Consider the following 12,399-nt stretch of genomic DNA (forward strand, 5'->3'; position numbering starts at 1 on the left):
CGCCCCACTTTAAATTCGCCCACACAGAGTTGCGTTAAAAGAGAGATAATGGAGAGAATGGTTTCAGCCAGTCTTAAATTCACCCACTGACAACAAGAGCGAAAAGGTCAAGAATAAAACGAGGGCAAATACTTCCCTGTATACAGTGGATGGATGGATTACCTACATAGCTTGCTTTTTGATTTTTTTGCAGGGAGGGTGGCAAGTAAAAGCCAATTTTGTTTATGAAATCTTTTGATTCCTTAATTGCATACATGTAACTTTTGAATATCCATGTCAGATTTCTTTCACATATGCATCTACTAAAGTCCTAGAATAAATGTCATTAAATATCTAGAGTGTTGAATTTTGAAAAGATTTTAAAAATACAGCCCCCACAATACTATACTTTTTTTTGTGTCACTTTACTAGAATTACCTTAAGACTGCTGTTCTTTCTCATCCGTAGACCTCCCATCCACAGGTCATTAATCAGAGTCTGGCAACACGTGTGGGCCACAAAATCCTGATGCATGGCGTCCACGGCCAGACTTAGACAGGTCTGGTCGGAGAAGTTCTTCAGTTCGTAGGTCAGTAGCTGCTGGGTGTAGTCATCGTCTATCTTATAGCAGTGCTCCAACATCTCCAGCGCCAACTTCTCAAACTCCCTTTTGTAGAAAAGACCTTGTTCATTGCAACAGTACAAAAAAAATAGATGCAATAGTTTTGTAAACCTATCCACATGTCTGTATAGAAAGACATTATCACTTTCAATGAAGACAACCATTTATCATTGCTAGATGGATATATTTCTTTCTACTTACTTTCCGTCATTTAAAAATTGTTCTGAAATATCCACTTCCAGATTATCTTCATCAGCTTCGTGAGCCATGGCCTTGTACAGCTTACAAGCCACCAAAGCCTGCAACAGAGGGCGAACAACTACTGCTTACATCTGTTAAACTCCCTTCAACTTTACACCCTCTAAACTTAAAAGTATTAAAACATGACTGGCTGCTTACAGATATCAGGTTCATAATTCAGTTTAAAGTATAGATCTGTATTATGTTTTATCAAACACTGTAACAATCCTGTTAATGACACCTCAATGTGATGCATAGTGCAGTGTATGTGAAGCAAAAAACCACACATCTAATGTTGTTTGACCTTAAACTGTGACCTAAAACATTGGTACCAAGTCACCATGTTTACCAGTATTGAATTAGTTTTGTTGTATAACAATTGACCATGTAGTTTTTATAAAATTAATCTTATTTAGAACTCTATAATTTTTCAATTCAATTCATAAACATGCTATCATAAATCCTAAATGTCACAAAGTAAATTTGGGTTGGATAATTATAATTATAAAACAAAGAAAATTTGATACTCCGTCATAATGCAACATACCGTTTGCCTAATTTTGATGCAGTTCAAAAAGCATCATATCTGGCTCACCATCGTTACAAAATATACATAAGGGAAATAACCGTGCAAATGGAACACAAAACAGCACACTGATATAACATTCATATCTGCATTTTTAAAAATTACTCATAAAGGACTTCTGAACCCCGTTTGTAATACAACTTACTATCAAATGTTCGAAGGCCCATTTCAAATACCTGTGATTTCAGACGGAATGCAGGAATGCAATTTGAGTACTGCCGACTGATCAGATATAGCTCACCGACTACAGAAAAAATACTCGTGTGATTAATAGATTTGATATATATTTTCATTGATATGTTCCTTTTGCGATTCATGAGCTTGAAATGGTAAATTAAAGATATAATTATTTACACAATGAGCAACCCAATTTTGTCGACTGCCTCTATTCAAATGTCCTACTTTTACAGCCTTTCAATCGCAACACGATCCCGATGAATATAAAAACATAACAATATAAAAATTCATTTCTTTCACACCTGTCCATCAAACGTTACCAAATTCAAATTGATCTGTAGTTTGCATCTCTGAAACTACACTGAAAGTTTCAAATGAATCCTTGCAAGCATTATAATGGGAAAAAGTCTGGCAAACCAATGGGACAGACTGACTGACAGAAAGAGGGACAAACAAACAGAGAAGAAACCTATAGTCCCCTTCAGCAGTTTAACTGGTAGGGAACAAATAATTTTGATGTGCTAAGAAATTAAGATGAAGTCCTAACAAAAATTCATCTGTTATTTTAATGTGATTCTCTGGCTAATTAAAAAAAGAAAATTACCTTTTCATCAATAAGAGCATGCAAGAGAAGAGATGATATCTCAGAAATTCAGTGAATTAAGTCATAATTTCAGTGTGTGTGTGGGATTAGGGATTCCTTACCTTAGCCATGTGTGTTTGTGTGTGTGTGTGTGTGTGTGTGTGTGGGGGGGGGGGGGGGGGGGTCCTACCTTCGCCATGGCTTCTTCTCCATGTTGCCACATGAACAGCGCCATCTTCTGTCGCTTCATCAACACGGCCCAAATCATGAGATCATGGAAGGGGTAGGGGAAAAGTTCCTGAGCATCCTTCGTGTCAATCATCAGAGGTAGTTCAGTCACAATACTGTGTAGATTGCCAGCAGTATTCTGTATAGACAACATGATCAATCAATACCTTACTATGGGAATACAATATCATTAAAGATTAATTCAACATTTCAACTGGAAACAATGCAATTTTAAAATCTTCGTTGCTATAAATTAGGGAATAACTATCTTCTCATTAGTAGTCATGAAACCTGAGTTTTACCATCTACGCATTAGTAGAACACGCAAAATAGTTATTTGTGACTGTTAAATCAGCATTAATGGTCACAAATAATAAATTTGTTTTATGTTCATGTCTCCTTTCATTGAGTTTTGCTTTTTTGTAATATGAAATACAACATGAAATGTTTACGCTTAACGTTATTTTGTGTCATTCTATTATGACGCCAAAATGGAAAACTTTCTGTCTCGTTACTGCTTGTTTAACTGCCTCAAACATTAGTGCATTAGCCAATCAAAATACAGATCACAAATCAGTTATATTACAATTTATGATTAAATAAAGAAACATAACATTTAATTTTTAATTTCCTTCCCGAATGTGTACACGGTAACTTACGTTTCTCTTGAGAGCGTTGTATTTTTGTCGGAATCGTTTCCTGCAGTAGGTAGATCTGAAAGCTCCTCCCATCAGATGTTCTATCACCATCCCAATGTCTATCAATGTGTAGTTATAGCTGGACAACACATGCTGAAATACAAATAAAAATAAAATGCAATGAAGTAAACATAAATTCTAAAACTTTATCATATAGATTCATTGTTAAAACCGCAATAACAAATTCCATTTTTCTATATGGAATAATTACAATTACTGCTGAACTCAAATGCAAATACGTTATCATTCAAATTCATAAAATTGAAGATTTACTACGAATCCCTCAAAATTTAATTCATCATCTCTTCCCCATACTACGATCACATGTAACTATACCTTTTTCACATCCCTAATCAAGTATCGTAGCGTGTTAGCAGGACCTTGTCTCTATGAAATAAAAACAAAATTCATTATTACTCCATTAACACCCAGACAAAATTAGATTTTCCATGACTGACAGCTCTCAGAGTGAGGCTTGTGTGCAGAGACTTACAGTGTTGTACAGCTCCTCCAGCCTGGGGATGGTAAGAAAAGTCTGCATACTAACTCCATTCTCCAACAACAATTTCACGAAATCTACCCGGTCATTTATCAAAGCATCCATCATTGCCTGCTCTAGAGATCCTTCCTGTAACACAATTACAACATAAACCGTCAGAAATCATCTCCACTTACCATATAAGTAGAAACCATCTCCACTTACCGTATAAGTAGAAATCATCTCCACTTACCATCAGAAATCATCTCCACTTACCGTATAAGTAGAAACCATCTCCACTTACCGTATAAGTAGAAACCACCTCCACTTACCATCAGAAATCATCTCCACTTACCGTATAAGTAGAAACCATCTCCACTTACCGTATAAGTAGAAACCATCTCCACTTACCGTATAAGTAGAAATCATCTCCACTTACCATCAGAAATCATCTCCACTTACCGTATAAGTAGAAACCATCTCCACTTACCGTATAAGTAGAAACCACCTCCACTTACCGTATAAGTAGAAACCATCTCCACTTACCGTATAAGTAGAAACCATCTCCACTTACCGTATAAGTAGAAATCATCTCCACTTACCGTATAAGTAGAAACCACCTCCACTTACCGTATAAGTAGAAACCATCTCCACTTACCGTATAAGTAGAAACCATCTCCACTTACCGTATAAGTAGAAATCATCTCCACTTACCGTATAAGTAGAAACCATCTCCACTTACCGTATAATTAGAAACCATCTCCACTTATCGTATAAGTAGAAACCATCTCCACTTACCGTATAAGTAGAAATCATCTCCACTTATCGTATAAGTAGAATTTTTAGGGAGGACTTAATTTGGCATTATTAGTGACAGTGTTGAGATAACTAAAATTGAATATCGCTAATATTCATTCAATATCGAAGGTAATAGCTATCTTTCTTAGAATTATAAAGTTGCTAGAATTGCTCTCGCTAAATACATATACGCATAATTTGTCCATAATTTTTGGACAAATTGTTAAATTGTGTCTCGCTAAAAATACCACTTATACGCCATTTATTTCTGTAAAATTCTTTGATTGGTGAGGTACACCTATTCCATATTTTTGGATTAGTGACCAATGAAGTTGTTAATTTTTGTATCTATTTTTCTTATCAATATGATACATACAAAATTAGAAACCTGTTGTAATCAGATGACTTGAAACAGAGATCTGATTCTTTGGCCACTTACCGGCCATTCCTGTCCGTAGGTAAAGATGTGACTGCGGGCAATGTCCACTCTGTCCCAGGTCAAGGCCAAACTCAGCTGATCTGGAGCACTGGCATTGGTTCCTGTAACACAATGAAGACTTCAATCATCAACAAAATCAAACTGCTTTAGTTACAGAATACAGTCTTATTTCTAGCTTGTTGTAAGCTATTCCCAGAGTAACAATATCCTTATGAAGTGGAATAGAAATTTCCTCTACATTCAAATTTAAAAAGTAACATAGAATTGAAAGATTCACCAAGGTACTGTGTTTTACAGGGTTTGTCTTATACAGCAGAACATTCTTATTCCATGTGTAAAATATAATTAGTGGCATATTCTTGCTCTAGTAAAACATTCTCAATTAGAGGAAATGTTCCAAAACATGTCAAAATGTTCCAAATGACCATTTCTATATGCAAGAAATATAAAAATTTGTGGCAATTTCAAAATGCCAACCCTAGATCGTCACTCAATTGACAGAGCCTAGATCGTCACTAAATCAACAAGCGTAGATTGTCACTAAATTGACAGAGCCTAGATCGTCACTACATTGACAGAGCCTGGATTGTCACTAAATTGACAGAGCCTAGATTGTCACTAAATTGACAGAGCCTATATCGTCACTAAATTGACAGAGCCTAGATTGTCACTACATTGACAGAGCCTGGATTGTGACTAAATTGACAGAGCCTGGTTTGTCACTAAATTGACAGAGCCTGGATTGTCACTAAATTGACAGAGCCTACCTTTGAGGAGAGCTGTTAATATTGCTAGATCAATGTCTTGTGCTCCTTCCCCCATCCTGAACACTGTGATCTAAAACACAGAAAAAATATAAAATCTAGTAATTTAATCTTGTATATGTCAATATAGATAGCTGTATATAAGTTCTGAAAATGATCTCTCCATTCTTAATTGTGTTATGATAAAAGGACAGAAGTATGTAAACTTTGTGTAAAATTTCACGAAAATCTGTAAAAATTATCTAGTGTAATGAATTTAATCTAATAGTACTTCTACTGATAAATGTATGCACTGTAAACCACTTTTATTACAGACCACTTATTTTGAAATTTACAGTTGATAAATTGATTTGCCGTAATTAATTTGCAGAATACAAATACATTAGACATTAAAGGAGTGTTGGTTCAAAGAGAGAAATATTCATAATGATGAAGTTCTCGCAAACCTTTCTCACGTACAAATAAAAGTTTGTTTACAGGCTACAAGTCAGTGGGATATATTTCATTTGTGTACATCATGCTTTGTATAATTCTAATATAGTAATAAGTACATCACAACAACTGCAACTGTCAGAAATAATTAGGCAAACTTATGAAATTTTTCAGAAATGTAAATATTATCAAATTTTTAATAATTGTAAACAAAACACTGACAAAAAATATGCAATATATGAAAACTCAAGCACCCCCCCCCCCCTCCCCGCGATCAATTTCTGAATAAAAAATTTCTAGTTTATTCACAATTTGACGGAAAAAGCATGAGCAAGACTCTTTTTCTATTGGCATGTTCAGGATTCACTTCCTAAATAATTCATGATCCTGTGTCGGTGCAATTAGTGTCCTGTCTCGGCGTGTCTCTCTATCCTGTACAAATTACCTATCTTAATGTCTACACAATGTTTTGACCTTGTGCATGTTAAGATCATGCCTCCAACAACCAGCTTCCTGCATGGACTGTATTCACATCAAGCGAGTTAAATTTTAAAATCAGCCAATGAGAGCTTAAGGCTGTGTGGTCCTTTCAAAACAACTGTATAAACTATTCTTGGAACAAAAGATTCGCTAACTGTCTATTTTTCAAAAAGAAAAAAAAAGAATAATCATTTTCTCCATTCATTGTATTACTTCCATGGCTACACAACTTTGACTACAGTAATATAACAACCATTTTCAACTGCAGATAACATGAAAAATCAAATTTGATCTGAATTTTCTAGAAAAGGTTTCAGTTTACATGAAGACCCTGACCTACTAGAAGAGCTGTCATTTACAACTAAATAAAATATTGCACTGACAAGAAATGCTCAATCTGACAAGAAAATCCTGCAGGCGTTATGCCATACACATTTTCAACAATTAAGTTGCTAAATCTGGAAGTTTTTCCTAAATTTCCCTTCATTAAAAGCAGAGAGCATCATAAATTTTGTTGTTCACTTTACCATAATTCAGGTCAGGAGCCAACAGATGTATTTATATATATTACTTGTACAGGTGTGCATACACTAATCTAATTTCATTCTTTTGATATGAATAAATTGTATCTCCCTGTAAGCAATATGCAATCTTTTAAAAACATTGCAAGGTTGTGTAAAAAGAGGTGAAAAACTGCAGAGAAAAAAGAGGAATAACTCTTCCCAAAATTGTCTCCAAGTTCTTTCCCTTTAAACACAAGACCACAATTAAACTTTTTGATGATGGTAAAGTGTACTGTTCAGTGTTTAAAAATTTTGATACTATAAAATGTAGCAACATGTTCTATAATAAAAAATTGTCAGATTCACCTCATCACCTTATCTGTACTTTATCAGCCAGACAAATTTCTGTAGACAATCAATAATTAACTAATAAGTAATAATGTATGCAGCATCAGGTTTCATGCCAGGAAAAAAAAAGATGTGATACACTGAGGCAGAGAGCACTTCCATGATCAACCTATAATATCATGTCTATCATTGTAACACCATGTCCATGGATCACTCAGTGCAGGAAAAATATTTCAAACTGGCAATGTAGTGTTTAAACTCATAATTCAATAAAGGTTTTATATTAAATGGGGTGCTCTGAAATGGGAGATAAATTCAATGTTTTGGTGACAATCTCCCTTATACTCTGGCAGGGGAGATAACTTCAATGTTTGGTGACAATCTCTCCTCAAATACTTACCAATTCTCTCTTCTTCACACATAACATGAGTTCCAAAAATAACTTTTCTGCTTGCTCCTGTGAATACTGAAAGGTTTTCTGTATTGTAAGAATGAGCTGGTCCCTTAAGCTTTCCACCATTGTCCTAAAACAAGAAGTGCTTACTTTTATTCAAAAAAAGAATGTTACTGAATCATTGCAAAGATGAAAAAAAAAATATCTCATTTGGGGTCAGAATTATCATTTTAAAAATACAAAGATAAATAGACAAAACAAAGAAAACTAGACTGTCTCCAGTGACACACATTATACGGTTGCTTTCTCCTATCACTAGTGTCAGTGGAAGGGCCTTGTCTCCTATCACTAGTGTCAGTGGAAGGGCCTTGTCTCCTATCACTAGTGTCAGTGGAAGGGCCTCATCTCCTATCACTAGTGTCAGTGGAAGGGCCTTGTCTCCTATCACTAGTGTCAGTGGAAGGGCCTTGTCTCCTATCACTAGTGTCAGTGGAAGGGCCTCGTCTCCTATCACTAGTGTCAGTGGAAGGGCCTCGTCTCCTATCACTAGTGTCAGTGGAAGGGCCTCGTCTCCTATCACTAGTGTCAGTGGAAGGGCCTTGTCTCCTATCACTAGTGTCAGTGGAAGGGCCTCGTCTCCTATCACTAGTGTCAGTGGAAGGGCCTCGTCTCCTATCACTAGTGTCAGTGGAAGGGCCTCATCTCCTATCACTAGTGTCAGTGGAAGGGCCTCATCTCCTATCACTAGTGTCAGTGGAAGGGCCTCGTCTCCTATCACTAGTGTCAGTGGAAGGGCCTTGTCTCCTATCACTAGTGTCAGTGGAAGGGCCTTGTCTCCTATCACTAGTGTCAGTGGAAGGGCCTCGTCTCCTATCACTAGTGTCAGTGGAAGGGCCTCGTCTCCTATCACTAGTGTCAGTGGAAGGGCCTCGTCTCCTATCACTAGTGTCAGTGGAAGGGCCTCGTCTCCTATCACTAGTGTCAGTGGAAGGGCCTCATCTCCTATCACTAGTGTCAGTGGAAGGGCCTCATCTCCTATCACTAGTGTCAGTGGAAGGGCCTCATCTCCTATCACTAGTGTCAGTGGAAGGGCCTCATCTCCTATCACTAGTGTCAGTGGAAGGGCCTCATCTCCTATCACTAGTGTCAGTGGAAGGGCCTTGTCTCCTATCACTAGTGTCAGTGGAAGGGCCTCGTCTCCTATCACTAGTGTCAGTGGAAGGGCCTTGTTTCCTATCAATAGTGTCAGTGGAAGGGCCTTGTTTCCTATCACTAGTGTCAGTGGAAGGGCCTTGTTTCCTATCACTAGTGTCAGTGGAAGGGCCTTGTCTCCTATCACTAGTGTCAGTGGAAGGGCCTTGTCACAAAGGTTTTACCCAATCAATATCAAAGCCCTCCCATTAATACTTCAAAAGTTATAATCAATGTTAAAGAATTTGATATGAGGGGGTGGGATAAAGACTAATGTCAAGGTCATAAGGTCATTAACCATGATATCATTGAAAATATTTTGTTACAAGGATAACTAAATATAGATCCTCTCTCACTTACAGTGCAAAAGTTACAAGCTACATCAAATGTGTTTGCTATATACAGACAGAGAAACAGACAATAATATGGACACACCAATGAAACACTCCAAACATTCAATTCTGAGGGAATGATAATCATATTTTAGCAAACTTCTGCAGATTCGCTGAAATTAAGGATTTTATTCAAGTTAATGACAAGTCGTGAAATTCTTTTTGCAGTTTAGTCATTTATGCTACAAATGTTGTATCATGTTTTTTATTGCAGAGGGATAGACTAGTGAAATTATGCAAGACTTCCCCCACACAGTTTGTTCCCTAATTTGTAACTTGTCAGGAGAAGGAATATATATCTTACTGCTCTGTCACCCTTAATGGGCCACTAAAAAATCCCTGGCAATTAACTATAAAAAATAGCAGCCTTCATCACAAAAGTGCAGTACGTGTTACACAACTTAATTTTAACCTTTAACTTATATATAAATATTTCAGGGACAACAAAAATTAAAATGCAGGAAATTTTCCACTAAACTTCAAAACGTTTTTTCTTTCCCACTTGATGTTCTCCATTTTCTAAATATGAAAAGATAATTTTGTTTCCCGGTACAGCAGTGAATGACCGAACACAATGACCTAAAATCAAGCATAACCTGTACAGTTTTAATTTCATTGGGACATTCTGTCCCAAATAAAAATGTTATCTAATTATTTTAAAAAACGATTTGTATCCTTGTGCATATCAGAATTCCCTAATTTCTATTTCAAGTTTGCTGAACCATGTTGACACCAACATTCCGTTTTGTTCTATGCTATTTTGCAATGCATTGAAAAACATCTTGCTGATCTTTGATTCCTAAGAACAAAAAATTCATTGAAAAGCGATGATTATTCAGCACCCTATGGATTAAATCTACATCCTTAAAAAATATTTGTTCTTCATCTACTTGTTCATTCATTACAAATTAGCTAACCAATAGAAATGTACAAATGTTTAATTAATTTTTGTAGTGTTTGGGCCATCTTCAGACAGGATTAATGGCGAACACTTCCTATGGCAATATGCAGTTGTAGATTTACTAATGATTCACCTAACATGTTAATCAACTGACAAGAACTTGAAACAAGCAATACAAAGGCCATTTGTGGGAAAACTTGTCAAATTGAAATCCCAGTCACACACAATTACCGTGTGATCAGGTGCCTTTCTCATGTGTTTATTTACAAAATCCAACTTTTCAGTGAATAGGTTCTTCAGCTATTGATTTATTTTTCTGAGGAAGCAGGTTGTTTGTGCGGTGCTTTTAAATAACAATGATCACTAACAAACTATTTTGACTCTAATTCTTATCATAATTTCAAACTACATAAATGACTGAAATGCTGATATAAAGTTGCTAAGCAGTTGGGATATACAAATAAATCATAGTATTAATTAGAAATCATTGAATTAATTATGTGCAATGTCAAACATATGTGCATTTCCTGCTACTTCGTTTCAGGTGGCCACAAATCACCATTATTCTGTCTGGGTTCACAAAGTATGGTTTGCATGCGTCAATCATGATCAAACCACGAAGATGGCTAATGTCTATAATACTGTGATGCCAAAATCAGTGGTGAAAATATATTTTCACCGAATTTTTATTTCATAATATTTCAACAAGGAAATTAAAAAATATCAGAAAAATCAAAGAATACTTTTAAAAACTCAACACTGTATATGGCTGTTTCACATAAGACTTTTTGATAAGATCTCTCATTATGGAAAATTTTAATTAATGCGACAATTAATTGAGTGATAAACCGACACATCACATTATAACATAATTAACCACCACTTAAACTTTAACACCTCTTTATATATTTTTTAACTGAATTTTTTGTCTACATTTAAGGTCTTGCTCACAACTCACATCTTAATTTAATGTTCTTCTCTGCAAAGCAGATCCCCCAGTTACTCTTAAATTCTAATCTTGAACACATCCAGGCATAGCATTGACTTAAAAGCAAGCAGAAAATATTCACCACATTTGACAGCAAGACCGACAAATAATTGGGTGGCAAGAGAGATTTGCTAGGACAGTTTTCACCTACCCATCTTCTTGAGCAAATTTGTGGGTGAACGCCAACAGGTCTGCAGCTCTACCGCTACCATCGCAGACCACCACAGGGACAGGTGGTTTGTCTGTCACATACTCCAGCACAGAGCGGATGGTGTTGGCACCACCCTCCAGCACCACACAAATAACAGGTACGCCACGTCCCTGAACTCCACTAGCTGTAACAATAATATCACTGCATTAAATATTCAAAGGTATAAAAGCCATATCAAGGATGAATAACACATTGTCTTAATGGCCGACATCCTTTCAAATCATAAATGTAAAATAAAAAACAGAAGTATAATTCTTGTCCAACTGTATTGGCTAGCTGGCATGTTAGCTCAACGGGTTAACATGTGAGACTACTTATTTGTAGATTGTGAGTTCAAATCTTGCAGGGGTTTTAACTTCTTTTGTTGTTGTTGCTACTTTCTACTAAAATTGCTTTTTCTAAGTCAATAAAGTAATTTTAAAGTTTTCAAACTATCATTGTACTTATCCTCTTACTTTTCATTCATAAAATTTTCTCTGGTGTGATATGAATTCTTAAAAACTAACGCGGATCTAAATTTTCATGCCCTCTGCACAAGGAAGTTGCACTACATACTACAAACGGGACGCTATTCTTGCTATTGCATCATAAAATGTAACACATCAGTTTTTAATTTACAAAGCTTTGACGTCTTTTATTCCAATTCAATCAGTTGATGTATCTATGGTTACTGGAACTGAACAGCCAATTTTTCTCATATCTTACCCAACCAATAAAAATAACATATTTCATACTGAATAACTTACAAGAATATGTAACTGCATACATTTCCTACAGAATCCCGACATGAATCAGGAGAAACGATATACAGAAGACCCATGATACATGTACAAGTCGGATTTTTTTCTGCAAACTAAACAGGCAATCTCTCGTAATTTGATACTATGAGTTAATCTCATTGGTCTACCTATAATGAAATTGAAAATCTATAGTAGAACTTCGGTATTTCAAATATTGATATCTCGAA

General features: G+C 35.9%; 1 protein-coding gene across 6 annotated transcripts in view; it reads right to left on the reverse strand.

Moving 5' to 3' along the window:
• Positions 1-12,399, reverse strand: part of LOC125649650 (transient receptor potential cation channel subfamily M member 1-like) — a 119,654-nt gene that overhangs the window by 22,799 nt on the left and 84,456 nt on the right. For all 6 annotated transcript variants that reach the window (XM_048877321.2, XM_048877320.2, XM_048877322.2 and 3 more), the window contains 10 exons: positions 11,373-11,556; positions 7,756-7,879; positions 5,596-5,665; positions 4,829-4,929; positions 3,607-3,741; positions 3,450-3,500; positions 3,075-3,206; positions 2,378-2,554; positions 803-900; positions 418-646 (listed from right to left, as the gene is read on the reverse strand). In XM_048877321.2, the coding sequence (XP_048733278.2) occupies positions 418-646; positions 803-900; positions 2,378-2,554; positions 3,075-3,206; positions 3,450-3,500; positions 3,607-3,741; positions 4,829-4,929; positions 5,596-5,665; positions 7,756-7,879; positions 11,373-11,556 (1,301 nt within the window). The remainder of the gene's footprint in view (positions 1-417; positions 647-802; positions 901-2,377; positions 2,555-3,074; positions 3,207-3,449; positions 3,501-3,606; positions 3,742-4,828; positions 4,930-5,595; positions 5,666-7,755; positions 7,880-11,372; positions 11,557-12,399) is intronic.

This window comes from Ostrea edulis, chromosome 5 (genome assembly GCF_947568905.1).
Source record: "Ostrea edulis chromosome 5, xbOstEdul1.1, whole genome shotgun sequence".
Taxonomy (NCBI): Eukaryota; Metazoa; Mollusca; class Bivalvia; order Ostreida; family Ostreidae; genus Ostrea; species Ostrea edulis.